The sequence below is a fragment of the Macaca nemestrina genome, chromosome 14, assembly GCF_043159975.1.
Source record: "Macaca nemestrina isolate mMacNem1 chromosome 14, mMacNem.hap1, whole genome shotgun sequence".
Taxonomy (NCBI): Eukaryota; Metazoa; Chordata; class Mammalia; order Primates; family Cercopithecidae; genus Macaca; species Macaca nemestrina.
The window spans coordinates 70872385-70890970 of NC_092138.1; the positions used below are offsets into that span (position 1 = coordinate 70872385).

Here is an 18586-nt window from a genome sequence, read left to right on the forward strand (position 1 = left end):
AGGCTTCATCTGGTCTCACTCATGTGTCTACATTCAGGTGGAGAGTCAGTGGAATTCCATGTCTAAGATATACTGACTTGAATGTCTAGCAATTGATGCAAGCTATCAGATGGGATTCTTTGACTCTGTTTTACATGGTTTTCATCCTCCAGTAGACTAGACTGGCTTCCTTACATCGTGGTCTCAGGACAGCATTCTCAGAAAGCAAAGATAAAAGCCACAAGACCTCTTGAGAAATAGACTCTAGAATTTGCACACATTGTATTGATCAAAGCAAATTACGAGACCATCCCAGACCAAATGATGTGGAGAAATAGATTCCACCTTTGTGCATACGAAGATGGGAGGAATTTTTGGCTATTAAACAACCTGTCATAGTTCCTATTTGGTCACAGATTATTCACATTCCTCCCGCATGCAAGATATTCTTACCCCTTGATATGGATTGGCTCTGTGTCCCCATCCAAATCTTGTGTTGAATTGCAATTCCCAATGTTCGGGGAGGGACTTGGTGGGAGGTGATTGGATCATGGGGGCGGATTTCCCCCATGCTGTTCTCATGATAGTGAGTTCTCACAAGATCTGATGGTTTAAATGTGTGTGGCACTTACCCCCTCGCTCACGCTCTCTCCTGCTACCATGTGAGGAAGGTGCTTGCTTCCCCTTTGCCTTCCACCATGATTGTAGGTTTTCTGAGGCCTGCCAGTCATGCTTCCTGTTAAGCCTGTGGAACTGTGAATCGATTAAACCTCTTTTCTTTATAAATTACCCAGTCTCAGGTAGTTCTTTATAGCAGTGTAGGAATAGACTAATACATCCCTATCTCAGTACCCCAAAATCTCAACCTGATTATCTCATCACACTTGAAGTCTAGGATTTTAAGACATGAATCAGATGTGGTTCAGGTTCACCAGCTGGGACTCTTTCTGATTCAGAGATCAGTCAGCCAAAAAGATACATTATCAACACCACTCCCCCACACCCAACAAACAGTGGTGAGATAGGAACAGAATAACCACAGTAGACAAAAGGGTAGAATAGGAGGCGCATAGCAGCCATTAGTCCATAGCAATTCTGAAAGCCAGCTGGTCACATTTTACCAGGGCCCCTACTCTGAGGTAAAATTCCTTGATTAGGGTCTCATTTTACTCCTGGTGCCTTCCTATTCCATTGTTCTCCATGGCTCTTGGCTCTGCTACCTGAATTCTTGACTCTGCTCTCTGAGAAGTCCTTCCTTTTCCGAAGAAATGCCCCTGTTTGCAGCTGAGTAGCTTTCTCAGCCTGTCTCCTGACTATAGGATACTGGGGCCCCAGAGGCTTCTTTTTGATTTGAACTATGTCACCAGTTCAAGCTTGTGGTACTGTCAATACGATTATCTCAAAAACTTCATGGGTTTCCTGTGAATCTGATTGGATTCATTTCATATTTCAAAAGCCACATCCATAATTTTTCAAACAAGCTTTTCTCTCATTTGAGTGGCTCAGATTTCTGTGGGAAAATGCCCTTGAGATTCTTAGAAATTCTTTTGTCGTGCTGAGAAGGCCTATTATATACCATCTTAAATATTTTTGAATCTTAATAAAGGGTGTACAGGCATACTTTTTTTGTTCTGTTTTGTTTTTTGAGACAGGGTCTCACCCTGTCACCCAGGCTGGAGTGCAGTGGTGCAATCACAGCTCACTGCAACTTCTGCCTCCCAGGCTCAAGTGATCCCCCCACCTCAGCCTCCCGGGTAGCTGGGACCATAGTTGTGTGCTATCATGCCTGGCTAATTTTTTGCATTTCTTTTTCGTAGAGACGAGATTTCATCATATTGCCGAGGCTGGTCTCAAACTCCTGGGCTCAAGCAATCTACCTGTCTTGGCCTCCCAAAGTGCGGGGATTTTATAAGTGTTAGTCACTGTGTCCGGCCTGATTTGATCTTTATGCTGAGGCCTATGAGACTTTTGCTGGCTGGAAAGAATAAAAATGTTAAAATAGTTTTATTTTCTAACCCAGCACATCCTGCGATCTTTACATTATCTCTAAATTTTGCTTGCAAATGGAGCAGTTTTTTCTTCATTTTATTTGCTTTCTCCCCATACCTTGTCATATGTAGGTTAAAAAGCAGTTGACATTTTGTTCTACATTCCATCTGGAAACCTCCTGAACTGTATCTACAGCTTCATTAGGTATATTTTCTATCTTCTACGTTACTGCAGGTGACAATTTTGCCAGTTAATTCTGCCACTGAATAACAAGGTTCACTTCTCTCTAGATTCCCACAGCAGTTTCTTCTCTGCTCTTCCAGCCTTCACCAGCAGTCTCTTCATTGCCTTCCCAGCTTCTGCTCACCAACCAGTCCAAAGTCAATACCATGGATTTTATATTTTAAGACAGCACCTCTCTTTTCTAGATATAAATATCTGTGTTGGTTATCTCCTGTAGCATAATAAACCACTCCCAAAACTAAATGGCTTAAAACAACAGAAGTTTATTATTTCTCACAGTCCCGTCAGCTACCTGGGCAGTTCCTCTTCTCGATCACCTGGGCTCGCTCATGAGGTATATCTTCTTATATCCCTTTCTTTGTTTTTTTCTTTTTTGAGACAGAGTTTTGCTCTTGTTGCCCAGGCGGGAGTGCAGTGGCGCAATCTTGGCTCACCGCAACCTCCGCCTCCTGGGTTCAAGCGATTCTCCTGCCTCAGCCTCCTGAGTCACTGGGATGAAGGCATGCACCACCACGCCCAACTAGTTTTTTTGTATTTTTAGTAGAGATGGGGTTTTCCATGTTGGTCAGGCTGGTCTCGAACTCCCGACCTCAGGGGATCTGCCCGCCACGGCCTCCCAAAATGCTGGGATTACAGGCGTGAGCCACCGTGCCCGGCCCATCCCTTTCTTTCTTACATGAAGAGTAGCATAGTTTAGATAGCTCTTTGGCACTTAAGAATATTTTATTTTACATTACTGAGACATAGTCTCACTCTGTTGCTCAGGCTGGAGTGCAGTGGCACAAACAGCTCACTGCACCCTCAACCTCCCAGGCTCAAGCGACCTTTCACCTCAGCCTTCTGAGTAGCTGGGACTACAGGCATGCACTACCATGTCTGGATAATTGTTTTTTTATTTTTAGAAGTGGGGTCTCACTGTGTTACCAGGCTTGTCTCAGACTTGGCTCAAGCAATCCTCTTGCCTCAGCCTCCCAAGGTGCTGGGCCACTGCACCCAGCCAGAACAGTTATTTTAAAGTCTGTTTCTGAAAACACATTATCTGGATAATCTATGTGCCTGTTTTAGTAAGATTTTTTTTTTTTTCTTTGAGACAGAGTCTTGCTGTCACCCAGGCTGGAGTGCAGTGGCGCGATCTCAGCTCACTGCAACCTATGCCTCCTGGGTTCAAGCGATTCTCCTGCCTCAGCCTCCCAAGTAGCTGGGACTATAGGCACACACCACCATGCCCAGATAATGTTTGTATTTTTAGTAGAGACAAGGTTTCACCATGTTGGCCAGGCTGGTCTCAAACTCCTGACCTCATGATTCCCATCTCGGCCTCCCAAAGTGCTAGGATTACAGGCGTGAGCCACTGTGCCTGGCATATTTTTCATTTTAGATGTTAGTCATTTTCAGAGGACCCCTTTGTGCAGCCTGAGTTGAGAGCATGTCACACTAAAGCAATATTGTGTTTGCTTCTGTGAGGCATCGTGGGATATCTCCATCCTGAGAACAGTTTTTATGTTACTGTCTCCTATGGATTAAGAATAAATGAATACCAAGCCCATGTGAGGAAGAAGACTTTGGTTTTAAATTCTTATGGGAGACTCCTTACCCTATCCAGAACCTGAGCTGAAACAAACTTCCTTGTCATCTCCAAGTGCTGGAGAGCAGATTTTAAAATCTGGATTATTTCCAAAAGGTATATCCCTTCAAGAGTGCTGGCTTCAGGTGGAGTCTTGTTCCAGTTAACTTTCTTCCTGCAAGGCCTCATTTTCTGTTCTTATGTAGATGTTAAAATACAGCCAGATATTTAATAAGACCATCTGTTGCCCACTCCACCACCATTACCTGCCTAGACAGTCACTGGATCAGCTCACACACTTAATTGCTTTGATTTTCAATTTTCTCTTTGTTTTTGGCCTCCAGAGTTCCCTTATTTTCTTAAAGGCATAACAGTGCTTTCCAAAGGATATCCATTATTTTTGTTAAGGTGAGAAGGGCTTCAGGTTATCTAACCTACCATATTGCTGGAAATAGAAGTTAAACAGTTTTTTCCTAGTCGTATTTGCCACTATTATGGTAATGATATAGTCTAAGTCTGAATATCTTATGTGAACATATTAGCAAAATTATCCTACTATGCAAGTTTTGGACAATATTTTTTCTTTGTTTCCCCAAGAAACAGCCCGAGAACATTCTAAAGGCCAATCTGCCTGTGTCCACTTCAGACCCAATGAAGGCAGTGATGGAAACAGGCATCCAGGAGCTCCCTCTGTTGAGAAGTCCAGAGGTGAGACAGCTGGTGATCAGCGGTGTGCAAAGGGGAAAGGCTTCGTGAAGCAGCCCTCCTGTATCAGGGTGGCTGGGCCTGATGAGAAAGGAGAGGACTCCAGGCGGGCAGCTGCAAGCCTTCCACCACACGATAGCCACTGGAAGCCCAGCAGGCGGCATGACACAGAACCCAAGGCCAAATGTGCCCCCCAGAAAAGGCGCACTCAAGAGCTCAAAGGAGGAAGGTGCTCCCCGGCTGGTTCTAGCCGGCCTGGCAGTGCCCGGGGGGAGGCAGTCCATGCTGGGCAGAATCCTCCCCACCATCGTACACCAAGAAACAAAGTGACACAAACCAAGCTCGCAGGAGGGCTCTATTCAGATTTGCCACAGAGCACAGAGGAGTTGAGGTCAGGAGCCAGGAGGCTGGGGACATCCACCCTGTCCGAGGACTTTCAGGTATCTAAGGAGACTGATCCAGTACCTGGTCTCTCTGGGCAGAGTGTGAATATTGACCTTCTCCCTGTAGAGCTCCGACTGCAGATAATTCAGAGAGAACGAAGGAGGAAAGAGCTGTTTCGCAAAAAGAACAAGGCAGCGGCAGTCATCCAGCGTGCCTGGCGAAGGTAGGAAAATGGGGTGCTGCCATATCTGTGGTTCTTTGGTTGTTACTGGTATTCTCAACATGACATCTGTGCTCTTTGATGTTTTCCCAATGAGTTCCATTTGGTGGCATGATAAGGCCAATTTTACGGAGCCTACCCATGAAATTCACACAAGATCCTAGTAATTTACATTGTGTAAACCATTTAGAAGATATTTTTGCCTAGAAAGATGGGAAAGTGCTCCCAGCACAGCATGGGGTAAAGGAAAAAGTCCTGGGTTTGTAACCATGAAATGTCAGATTCAGGTAAGCTCAAACAGGTTATGTGACTTTGGGCAAATCTCGTGGCCCCCCGACCCTCTGCTTCTTCATCTGTAAAACAGGATTTAATAATTGTTGCACATGTCCTATTAATACGACAGGTTACTAGAATGAGATAATGCACACTTCATTAATTCTAAATTACCATACATAGGAGATACTTTATTTTTATTCTTATGTCTTTACTACCCAGAAACTAGTCATACTCAAAAAACCTAAACCAGGGTCTGGATATAATAGATTGAGTGACTAAACTGTATTATGTAAACCTCTCTGAGCATCTACCAAACTCAGAATACGTAGTAGGCACTGGGAGTGGGGGTGAAGGCTGTCCTAAAAGCCTGAAACAGTGTCCCAATATACTAGAGACAAATGCTGCTGGGGGGTGATTATGGGTGGACTTGAGTGGTCTTCTTGCTACAAATGTTCACATCTCATAATCTCTTTCATGCTGAAAGCCTCACTAGAGCCTAAATCTAAATTAGGCCTTACAGTGATGAGTGTCCAGAGAGGAGCTGGACCCATCACCAATAGGTGGGAGCTGGCCAGGCACAGTGGCTTAGACCTGTAACTCCAGCACTTTGGGAGGCCGAGGTGGGAGGATCACTTGAACCCAGGGTTATGAGACGAGATCACCCCGGGAAACATGGCCAAACCCCGTCTCTACAAAAAAATACAAAAATTACCCAGGCATGGTGGCATACACCTGTAGTCCTAGCTATTTGTGAGGCTGAGGCAGGAGGATCGCTTGACCCCAGGAAGTCAAGGCCAGTGAGCCATCACCATGCCACAGAACTCCAGCCTGGGCGACAGAGTGAGACCCTGTCTCAAGAAAAGAGATAGGTGGAAGTTATTTTGCCACCATCACTGGAGAGAGGAAGACGGATGGGGAGACAAGGCAAGGAAATAATGCGGGCACAGGTGTGCCAGATATCAAGGTTCCTGTCAGGAGAAAAAGGAAGACGTTCTCTCCTTAACATTGGCAGGGAGAAAACAAGATGGATTCCTGGGAGGTCCAGGGAGAGGCTTCCGTTCGCATCATACCAGAGACTGCCTAACCCAGAGCCAGGTGATCTGGTTTGTGCTTGCACAGGCTTTGCAATGTGTTCTCCCTCATGTCTGTTTCAGCTCTTGGCCATTAACAAAGTCCTCCCATGCCTGACCCCATGTGATCTCCCAACCACACCAGGAAGCCACCACGACAGGGAGCAGTATCCCCATTTTTCAGACGAGAGGCAAAACTGACTTGTCCTTTTTGTCCAGATCCAGCACTTGAACCTCTGGCTGACTCGAATCCAAGGGCCTTTCCCTTACATTATTAGTGAAGTTAGTTTTTGCTGTGGTCAAGCTAATGGAGGTGGAGATGGGCCCCATGCACTCTGCCTGAAAATAGGATGGAGAAGACTGCCTGGTTAGTGTCATACACATCAGGGTAACCAGGAGAAGGGTGATATTACTATTACCAATTGTTAACATACTAGTAGTTTTTATTGGACACTTGTGCCAGACACTGTTCAAACTAGTTTTACCTGGATTAATTCATGTAATCATCACCAATAACCCTGCAAGGTAGATATTGTTCTTACCCCCGTTCCACAGATGAGGAAACTGAAGCACAGAGAGGTTCATCAACTCACCAACATTACAGAGCAAGTGCCAGGGCTGGCTTTGAGCCAAGACAGTCGGCCTCTAAAGCCACAGGTGGAAATGGCCATTGCACCCCCTCGTTGGGGCAGTTATGCTGGTACATGCACTGGCTACCATCCAGATGAACTTTTTAAGTATTTTGGTTGAAATCTAGGATCTAAACAAGCCAGCAAGGTTTACCACGCCAGACCTCACAGCTGCTCCCTACCTGAAATGTCTCCTTCTTCGACTGTCTGTTTGACTCCTTTGAAGAGTCAGAAGCTGACAGGTCCTGTCAGTAAGTGACCAGAGTAGCAAATGAGCCTTCAGTCATTCCCCCAAGAACAGTGGGCTTATGGTCTAACATGCCCACCTGGGTAGACAACTACACAGGCTCCCTCTGGATGTGCCATTGTACAATTCTGATGCCCAAAGGACTTCGGGGATTGTTGCACATTGCAGAAAGCCAAGTCTGGTGATAGTAAAAACACTTTTATTAGTTCTATTATAACTACTTTTTCTATTGTAAATACAAGAGCCTGAAGTGCTGTCCTGAAAATGTGTCTGATAGCAAACCTAAGCAGTGAGGGCTGGGGCAGGGGTCAGGGCTGGACACGTAAGTGCTCAGTGCAGGCTCTGGTTAGAGGGGACAGGTGCAGGATAGAGAAAAGGAGCTGGAAAACAGGCAGGGAAGGAGGGGGCAAAATGAACCTTGGGTCCTGAGAAAATGAAACTTGATCTTAAAATTGTCAGTTTAATAACCAAGTAAGATGACATTTTAAAGAACTGAAACAGGATCCTGGACAAGCTGAACAGGAAAGGTGCTGCTGGGCCCACTGAGGGCTAACACCATTAACAGCTTCAGCCACTACCCAGGCTTCCCCACAAGTTCTGTGCCCACAAGAGCAGAAGGTATAGAAGACAGCATTTCAAACAGGAGAAACTGAATTATAGAGTGGTAGTGCCATACTTTTGTCTAGACTTGGCTTTTTGGAAATGTGGTAGGTATTCTAGTAGAGGGATGCCATGGTGTTACTCTCCAGGAAAGAAGGAAGAGTCATGTAGGCTGACTGAAATCAGCCTTTGGGGAAGGAGGGAGGGGCTGCACCACGCACTGCAAGGAGCTTTTAGCAGACTTAGGAAAAAGATTACTTCCCATTTGGTGCAGCCCAAATGGAATCACTGTAAAATCAGACATGAAGCCTGTTGCTCTCTGCAGCTACCTATAGGCTCACTGGGAATAAAGACATGTTACAGATAATAAACATTGCTGCAGCTTTCCTTTGGAGGCCTCAAAATAGTTGTGCTGAGTAAGTTTGGGAGTGCATGTAGGATAGAAAGCATCAAATAAACCCTAGATGTCAATACAGCCATCATCCCCCATCCCTCACCCACTCCAAACCCACCTCCAACAGACTTATCTTAGTAAAATGCAGCTCATACCTTTATCACTCTAAAGCCCCCTTTCCTCACCAAATACACAGTGCTTCCAACACATGTGTTACTTTCTGGCACAAATGCCTGTATCTCTGCTGATGCCAGTTCTGCTGCATAGAATGCCCTTCTCTGTCTGGTAAGCTCCTATTCATCTTTTAAAATCCAACACAAACATTAGCCTTGTGAAACCTTACCAATCCATCAGTCAGTCCTGCATCTGTTTGCACAACCAGCTCCTTGCTCTTGCATGGTACTCTCATGCCACACGTCCCTCTTTACACAGCAGCCTGTCCCACTAGTCTGTGAGCTCCTTGAAGGCAAGGAATCATGATTGAATCCTAGTTCAGGAGGTGTTTGATGATGGAAAAAGAATTCCACATTCAACATGCTGCCGCCGAAATTAGGAATGGGAGCTTGAAAGAACCTACCAGGAATTCAGCAAATACTAGTACTATAGTTTCTAGGAACCTTAAGGAAATTTAGTTTTCTCAGTACTGTAATCTTAAAACCTCTCCTCTCCTCTGACCCCACCAGCTACCAGCTCAGGAAGCACCTGTCCCACCTTCGACACACGAAGCAGCTTGGAGCTGGAGATGTGGACAGATGGAGGCAAGAGTGTACAGCATTACTCCTCCAGATTTGGAGGAAGGAACTAGAACTAAAACTCCCCCAAACTACTGCAGTAAGCAAGACCCCCAAGAGTCCATCCAAGGGCACCTCAGGCACAAAGTCCACTAAGCACTCAGTGCTTAAGCAAATCTATGGTAACTGTCCTTCTGCCTACTTTGTAGTTCACAAGTACCCCCAGAGTGTCACATCAGAATCTGAAATGGGATTTAATTACATTGGGTAAACTTCCATTCAGATAAATTAGGTTGGTGGAAAATTAACTGTATAATTCAAAATGGTCAAAACTGCAATTAATTTTGCACCAACCTAACATTTTTCAAGCACCAAGAGAACAGCACCATTTCGTGCCTGCCTCCCAGTGATACTGGGTCAGAATTGTTTGGTTTCATGAGGCGTTCTAGCATCTCAGCCCAGAGCACCCTCAAGCTTTACCTCTCCAGACCCCTGCTTGAGTCTCCCCCTTGCATTACCCATTTGGAGCATTCAAGACTTAGCTAGACCCTGACTTTTCCTATGCTAAGATGTTATAGGGTTGCCCACTATGAGAATGCTCAACACCCATGCACTACAGTAAATATTTGTTCAGCAGATTAACTTCTACAAATCGAAATATTTTCAGCTCTGCAAAGAGCCCATCCAAGTAGACCCAGTGGAGTTCAAGAAGCCTTGCTGGCTCAAGAGAAAAAAGATGGCCGGGCGCGGTGGCTCACGCCTGTAATCCCAGCACTTTGGGAGGCGGAGGCAGGCGGATCACGAGGTCAGGAGATCAAGACCACGGTGAAACCCCGTCTCTACTAAAAATACAAACAAATTAGCCGGGCGCGGTGGCGGGCGCCTGTAGTCCCAGCTACTCAGGAGGCTGAGGCAGGAGAATTGCGTGAAGCCGGTAGGCGGAGCTTGCAGTGAGCCGAGATCGTACCACTGCACTCCAGCCTGGGCAGCAGAGAGACTCTGTCTCAAAAAAAGAAAAAAAAAGAGAGAAAAAAAGATAAGCAAGGGCACCTTTAGAACGATCTCCTACAGCATGAACTTTAACATTCATTCAGCAAAATCTCAGAACTTTGCCCTGGGCCTACATGGTTCCACACCATACCTAACTTATCTTGACACACACCTGCAAGCTCAAGCCTTTACCACAATAAGGAATTCAGAAGTTGGTCAGGCCAAAGCTATCCCTGGCCAAAGAAAAGTAACAGTTATTGGTTCATTTCAGGTTGTTCTCAAGAAGGGAAAATACATCATCCTACAAGATCTGTAAAAGCCTCTTCCGTGTTGCGTCTCAACTCAGGTAAGGCAGTCACTGCAAAGCAGACGGTGGGGGAGAACATGGGGAAGCGTTTTCCTTCATTTCATCCCCAAAGACAGAAGACATTAGCACAGAGATGGCCAGGGTTTTCCAATGGTCATTTGATTTCATGGGATTATTACTGTAGCCAACATCTGTCTCCCTAAGAGGCAAATTATTTTCACAACTAAAAGCTATTATTAACATTAACTCCAATAGAAACAATAAATGGTAGCTATTATTGATCACTTTTATATAGTTTTTCACATAAAGGAGAAAATAAATGAAAATACTGTCATTTTTCAAAGGAATACCTTGGGAATCCTTTATAATCCTTATGATCCCCCGTTTCCTTCTCCAAGATGGGAAGAACACCATGAAGAGGACACTGAGAGCATGTACAGCCCAGGCTCAGCTGTGCGTGATTTCCCTCATACTAGAGAAGCTCAGGGAACTTTCTTTTCAGCCGCAAGACAAGAGTTTTACTTAGTGCCCCCTCTTTCACGCCAGCATCAAATATGGGTGATAAGTTCATTGCTGTCAGCAGCTAATGCCAGGTCCAGTGTTTCTCATAGGTGGCTATGGCAACACGCTCCCCGCTGCCTCCCCGATCCACACAGTCATCCTGGAGGAACAGAGTGCAGCTGGGAAGGTGAACAATGACTGTCAGCATGAACTTTAACATTCATTTAGTTTTTGATGGGGGGCAAAAACCTGGAGGTGGGGGGACAGAGTAATTACTGCCAAATCTTTAATAAGAGTTGGACAACTCAGGTAATACAGACAGACTGATCAGGGAGTGGTGGGTGGGGTAGTTAGAAACTTTGAAAGCCATCAAGGCCTACAGTCTGTTTAAAAACAACCAAAAAACACCCTTTCGTTATACCTGAGCAAATTGAAGAATCATTTCAAAAACAGAATTGTCAGATATCACTACCAGAGAAGTGGCATTTAAACAATCAAATACTAGCATAAATTAGATAACTGGATCATTTTTCACTGTCTTAAGAGAAAAACAAATCCAAGACTACCAGAAATCTTTTAAAATGGTGTTTAGCAGCATATAAGTTTTTTAGTTAAGGGACTCAGAAGGGACAGAGTAAATCAATTCAAATCAAAACTTAATGGTTTCATAGGACTTCATATGAACAAGCAACTTATTTGTCCTACACATATTTTTGACTGGTTTAAAATCAGACAAGGATAAAATGATCTTTTCCTAACCCCAAATTTGGGAGAACACACGGTTTTGTTAGGTTCAAGCCCACCCACATTAAGCATTAACCAGTTAATATTATTGCTGTCACCCTCCAACTTGGAGAGAGACCCCCAAGAGGTTTTAGTAGTACCTTTACCACTTAGGAAGAAACAAAAAGGTGTATATAGCAAAATGCCAGCCTCCTTGGGCTGTTTCTCCACATGTATTTGGGAGGCAGCAAAACAATCCCTGCTCACTTCAGTCTTCTACACCCAGCCTTGCAAACCACCCACCAAGAATCTCAGCAGAGCCTTTTACTGATACACATACACACCTGGGCCTATCTCTTTAACAATAAAAGAAAACAACTCCCTTTAAAATTCCATTCCAGTGAATGGAATAACTGTGATTATTAGTATTGGTACCCCCTGTATAAATCCAGTTTATTCTTGCTCACCTACAGAGGGGTACACAGATGACAACTCCATTCAAGATATAGTGAAGACAGCCAAAAACAATAGTTCACATTAAAATAATTTTGTGGAAATTATAAAACCAAGAGAGAAAAATTGAGACATACGTTTGCTACTTTTTAAAACTACTAAACTTTTAATGTATTTGCTTATATGCTCCAGAAAAAGTTAGAAGCAAAATATAGCAATATCTTCAGCAAGGTCTCTCAACCATATGGGGCCTCAGTATCATTTGTCAAAGTATATCACTAACGTTTTCTGACTGTGGCATCCTATACATTTGTTAATTCAAAGTCATAAAAAGGCCTCAAAAATCCATTTTAAGTTTGATATTCCCATCAGCTTATCATTCATGAGGATCTGAATATTTCCTAACCTACTTCCTAGAACAGACTATTCAAAGTATAATAGGAGAGTTAAAAGAGGTTACGTGTTTATGTAATGTGTTATGTGAGAGACACAGAGAGAATATATTTGTTATTTCAGGCAGACTGAAGACCGAGCTGCTGGTATCAGCTCCCCAAGTGCCTGCTCTCTCTTAGTCAAGTCTCCCTTGAAGAGATGTCCCATATCTTGAGACTGCAGAAAATATAAAGCTATTATATTAATTCATCCTGCCTCTACAGTAAACTGGCCCATCATCCCAGGGATGGCCTAAACCTAAGTCCTTCTTCCTCAACACCAATGAACTGTTCCCTTCAGCCTTAAAATTAATAACCTTAATATCTATCTGGTATTTGTTTTTAACAGTGAGCAACCTACAGTGCATACATCTCCTTGATAACAGTGGAAGATCAAAGAACTTTTCTTATAACCTGCAATCAGCTACTCAGCCAAAAAACAAAACAAAACCTTGACTGCCTAAGGAGGAAGACTGTGTTCGGGTGAGCTGGCATAGCTAGTGCAGAGTTCAAAGTTTCTGATAATCTTTTACACTTTGGGAAAACTTTAATATCTGTACCTGAAGGCTTATTCGCCTAAAAATGTGTTAACTCAAAGAAAATGTCAGAATGTTTCCTTTCTGCTCTTACACAGCATTGTTTTGTCAATCAATGTAGCCTGCACTGAAAGGACCTGCATAGACTATGTCTGTGCAAAGTGCCCGGGTGTCTGCTTTCACCACAGTCTGTATGGTTGGAAATGAGAATTCATAATTAATAGTAAAATCTAAGGCAAACTAAGGCTGCTGGGTTGGGATTTCTGCCAGCTAGCTGGTACTGGCTTCCTGACTCAAGAGATGAACCTAAATGAGATAGGAAGCCTGTCCCACAGCAGCCTTCCTCTCACTACTTTCCTGGAATCTAATGCAACAAACTTATCACACACACCACATTCACATCCCACTGTTACTTCAAAATTAATCAGGTTTAAATTTTAGATCAGAATCATGACCCACTGTTTGCATTTAGAAATTGTACAAAAGACCATAGATACATTCTGGTGATTCCTTACATTTTACAGTTCCTACGTTAGCCTCTCAAGGCCACAAGTTGCCGCCACGTCTTCTCTGAATGGCTTTCTCAGTGCTGAATACCAACAGCCGTATTACAGTATCAAGGATTCTGTCAGGTAGGGTTTACAGACCAGACTGTTCATGCAACAAGGTGCCAACTCAGGCTTCAATGTTCTACTTGTATTTTCTGACCAACTTGCAGAAGTGAGCAATCTTCTTAAAATGCCATTCCTGTTGGCAGGGAAGAATGAAACGGCACACATCCTAGCATTCTAAGAACACCTGCTTTAAATAAAATCCAGTGATCATGGACTCTTTCACATTGTTTAAGGGGAAAGCTGCTGTGGGAATATAGACAGTAGGCATAAACAGTGATATATTTTACTCACAAGTATTTTGGGGGTTGCTTTCATTTTCTACACATCAGTGCCACTTCTGTGCTAAAGTTAAGAGACAGGCAATGAAGTGTTCGCTTAAGTTAACTACCTTGGTTTTTAGTGTGCTAATTACTATAAGTCATCGTTTTTGTGATCACGAAAACACAAAGAATGAGGTCTGCCTAGATGGGATTACAAAGATTTAGCCAATTTCTTGGTACATAACAGAAGGTACCACAGGATCACTCTCTGTTTTGTAAATATTTCGCTCCCATGAAATGCACAATGCACAACGCGTGTGACCATGTATTGTGTGCTAGTCCGGGAAGCCAGCATACACATTAATAGGAACTCCCAAGCATTATTTTCCTACATCAGTGCAAAGAAGGTTCATAAACTTCTTTAAAAGTTCAGCTTTAATGACAAAAGATCTATTACATCAGTCTTTCTTCAAAATAAGATAGACGTGAATAAACAACTTCAAACAGGAGGTACCACGGCCTCTTCAATACACTGTAGCCAGTGCGCTGGGCCCTTGGGGATGCCCAGTGATATACACGTTGAAGCAGTAATGTAAGTCTGTGAGCCACTGTTCCTGAACACTTCCACTCTTCAATGTCTGGAGAGAAAAACAAGAGTAATTTGAGAATTGTACCCAAATCTCTATGCTACCTGACAGTATTTTTCACACCCAAACACAATTTCCCAGAGCTGTGGCAACTGCATCCCCGTCTATAAATTACCATAGGAAGTCTTCCAGGAAACAGGGAACTATTAATCGGGCATTACCACAGGCGGTGGAAATTCCTAGTTATATCCTCAAATGCCAACGGTTTCTTGTTGAGTGTGTTCCCTCCTGCACATGCTAGAGACTAATGAAATTTCACCACCAACCGTCCCTTCACCCTTGCCTCCCCCTCTTGCCATTCTAGTGTCTCATGATCTTTACCCCAATGCCAACTGAGAATAACTCTACAGGGCCAACCAACAATTTCTGTCAATCTCTTCTTTACAGAAATGGGCTGATTCTCCAGTCTGGGAATAATCCAAGCTCTTGATTTTCTTCCCTTCACTATTTCTGAATTATTCCACTGCCACTTCCATTACCCCTACAAAGGCTACTGAGAAAATTCTAATGAGCACCTGTGTTATATGCATGTAAAAGCACTATTACTTCAAAGTATTACTACAAATCTCAAGGGACAACCTGCAAATCAAACTATACAAAACACCTTTTTAACCCCCCCAAACTAAAATCACCAAAGAAATCCTAAATAACAGAGCTGTCCCCGCCAAACAGACACAGCTGAAGGCAGAGAGCCAACCATTAGACAAAGCTGAAGTCTGCAACTACTTCTGATTTTCTTACTTTCCAGTGAACTAAGTGACTAGAAATTGGCCTGAAGTTTATTCCTGCTAATTTCCTTAATGACAACATTTACTGAACACTTTACAAATGTCAGGTATACTAAAAAATTTACTTTGGTTATCTCCTTTAATGATCACCAAAACACAATAAAGTTGGCATTATTCCCATTTTTGTAGATAGGAAAACAAGCTTGGATAGGTAAGAAAGAAAGAAAACAACTTGCCCAGCTGTCACAGTTCATTAATAGAGTCTGTATTACAGTCTAGGTAGGAATGACTCTGATGCCCTTACCTTTTCAAACTAAACTAAGCTTTGTCACCTTCATTTAGTTTGATTATTTTAAGACTTTTATTACCAGTTCTGGAATAACAGACACACACCCCCGTTAAGTCACAGTCAGGTGCTGGACAGCACAGGAGACCCTGAGAAATTACCACACTGGGATTAATTCCTGGACTCAATATATGGGATCTCTTTCCTCCCTCAAAACACACTTCCCTCCCATGCCCCGTCATAAATTCATTCTTATGCTAATATTGCAAAGCCTCCGGTACCATGCTTCTTACCGTGATATTCTTGATGATCTGCTGCACCAAGATCGCATTGGTCAACATATGAGTCCTGAGGGGTGCGTGCTGAAGCAGCAGTCGAAGCAGCTGGCCCACAACAGGCAGCTCCTCAGGCCCAACTCTGTTCACCCGCAGGCTCTGCAGCATCAACCTGAGGACTCGAGGCAAGAGAGCCAGGATGGAGACACAGACCCCCCACAGCTTGTCCCTAAAATAACAGAGACAGAAATGAGTCAGTGAGCAAATGCACACAGGAAAAGCCCCCACTTTCCATATCCCCCCAAACTGAAATGTCCCTTTAAGAAACATGTTTTCCAATAACATTTAAGCCGAGAGCCAAATCAAGAATGCAATCTTATTTACAATAGCCCCCCCCAACACACACACGAAATACCTAGGAATACATCTAACCAAGGAGGTGAAAGATCTCTACAAGAAAGACTACAGAACACTGCTGAGAGAAATCACAGATGACACAGATAAATGAAAAAACATTGCATGCTCATGAATTGGAATAATCAGTATTGTTAAAATGGCCACACTGCTCAAAGCAATCTCCAGATTCAACTGTATTCCTATCAAACTACCAACATCATTCTTCACACAATTAGAAAAAAATATTCTAAAATTCATATGGGACCAAAACAAGAGTCAGAATGGCCAAAGCAATCCTAAGCAAAAACAACCTGACTTCACACCATACTACAAGGCCACAGTAACTAAAACAGCATGGTAATGGTAGAAAACAACAAACACATAGACCAGTGGAACAGAAAAGAGAACCCAGAAATAAAGCCACATACCTACAACTATCTCATCTTCAACTCAGGTGACAAAAACAAGCAAAAGGGCAAGGATTCCCTATTCAATAAATGGTGCTGGGACAACTGGCTATCCTTTTGTAGAAGAATAAAAATGGATCCCTATCTTTCATCATATACAAAAAATTAACTTGGCCAGGCATGGTGGCTCACACCTGTAATCCCAGCACTTTGGGAGGCTGAGGCAGGTGGATCACGAGGTCAAGAGATAGAGACCATCCTGGCCAACATGGAGAAACCCTGTCTCTACTAAAGATACAAAATTAGCTGGGCATAGTGGCATGCGCCTATAGTCCCAGCTACTTGGGAGGCTGAGGCAGGAGAATTCTTGAACCCGGGAGGTGGAGGTTGCAGTGAGCCAAGATCCTAGCAAAAGAGCAAGACTCTGTCTCAAAAAAAGAAAAATTAACTCAAGAAAGATTAAGAATTCATTACTAAGTCCTCAAAAGCAATTGCAAAAAAAAAAAAAAAAAAAAGGTGGGACCTAATTAAACTGAAGAAAAAGAGAAACTCTCCGCATTTCAGTAAACCTGGTGTTTTTCACTAACATTTAGGCTAAGAGCCAAATCAAGAACAATGAACATCATTCTCTTGGTATCTTTATAGAGCAAAATGTTTATGGTAGAGACAGGTGACCCTGCAGCTAGCCTAACCACATTCTACAAGTGTTAATTAGATAGTGCAATATTCATATGGACCTAGAGTCCACTGACTATGAAAGGCTCTGACTTTGTTGCAGCTTCTTTACCAGGAGCGTATAATCCTCCTAGTTCCCAAATCTTTCTGAGAGAACCTCACTACCTCCAGGTCTAGAGGGAGCAGCCCTTTCACCATATAACCAATTTCCCTGACTCCACATATGGTAATTCCATCTATGGTGAATAGTGAATCCATTCTAGGCCAAATAGATACTCTTATGCAGAGCCCAGCTGGGACAGTCATGTGCAAGGAGAAAAGAGAAAGCCGGGCCGGGCGCAGTGGCTCAAGCCTGTAATCCCAGCACTTTGGGAGGCTGAGACGGGCGGATCACGAGGTCAGGAGATCAAGACCATCCTGGCTAACACGGTGAAACCCCGTCTCTAATAAAAAAAAAAAAAATACAAAAAACTAGCCGGGCGAGGTGGCGAGCGCCTGTAGTCCCAGCTACTCGGGAGGCTGAGGCAGGAGAATGGCGTAAACCCGGGAGGCGGAGCTTGCAGTGAGCTGAGATCCGGCCACTGCACTCTAGCCTGGGCAAAAAAAAAAAAGAGAAAGCCGGACTGCAGACGTAGATAACGCAAAGGCACAGAGATACAGACTACACAAACTAGAAGAAAAATAGAGTAAGCTGCTTTGTCCGTTGCTAAATTTCTAATTCCTAGCCCTTGAGTTTTACAAGTTACTCCTATAATAATCAATATTTTCATTTTCTACTTTTCTTAATTTGAGTGGATTTCAAATAACCACAGACCTTTAAAAAGGGCCGGGCGCGGTGGCTCAAGCCTGTAATCCCAGCACTTTGGGAGGCCGAGACGGGTGGATCACGAGGTCAGGAGATCGAGACCATCCTGGCTAACATGGTGAAACCCCGTCTCTACTAAAAAATAACAAAAAACTAGCCGGGCGATGTGGTGGACGCCTGTAGTCCCAGCTACTCGGGAGGCTGAGGCAGGAGAATGGCGTGAACCCGGGAGGCGGAGCTTGCAGTGAGCTGAGATCCGGCCACTGCACTCCAGCCTGGGCGACAGAGCAAGACTCCGTCTCAAAAAAAAAAAAAAAAAAAAAAAAGATAGCCAACCTCAAGGCCAGATGGGTGAAACCTCTAGGTGACAGAAACTATAACAAAATTCATATAAAGATACCCAGTCATACAAAACTGTATGTGGGATTCTAGGGCTAGGATTTTCAACAGTCAAGAGTACTGGAAGCTGAGGCTTCAAAACCCAGGTATGGAAGGCAAGGAGTTTGAACTATGATCCTTGC

At 43.7% G+C, this 18586-nt stretch overlaps 2 protein-coding genes across 15 annotated transcripts in view; one reads left to right on the top strand and one right to left on the bottom strand.

Moving 5' to 3' along the window:
- LOC105480968 (inversin) overlaps positions 1-18586 on the top strand; it is a 321354-nt gene that overhangs the window by 268792 nt on the left and 33976 nt on the right. For 4 of the 12 annotated variants that reach the window (XM_011740190.3, XM_071078080.1, XM_071078079.1 and 1 more), the window contains 4 exons: positions 4373-5087; positions 8984-9213; positions 10293-10367; positions 12786-13065. In XM_011740190.3, coding sequence (XP_011738492.2) covers positions 4373-5087; positions 8984-9213; positions 10293-10367; positions 12786-12892 — 1127 coding nt within the window. In that variant the 3' untranslated portion in view covers positions 12893-13065. Of the gene's footprint in view, positions 1-4372; positions 5088-8983; positions 9214-10292; positions 13066-13496; positions 17030-18586 lie in introns of those variants that run through there. The other 8 variants (XM_011740191.3, XM_011740192.3, XM_011740194.3 and 5 more) reach the window with 4 other exon arrangements.
- Positions 14264-18586, bottom strand: part of LOC105480967 (testis expressed 10) — a 51986-nt gene continuing 47663 nt past the window's right edge. For all 3 annotated transcript variants that reach the window (XM_011740187.3, XM_011740188.3, XM_024792626.2), the window contains 2 exons: positions 15801-16011; positions 14264-14484 (listed from right to left, as the gene is read on the bottom strand). In XM_011740187.3, coding sequence (XP_011738489.2) covers positions 14371-14484; positions 15801-16011 — 325 coding nt within the window. In that variant the 3' untranslated portion in view covers positions 14264-14370. The remainder of the gene's footprint in view (positions 14485-15800; positions 16012-18586) is intronic.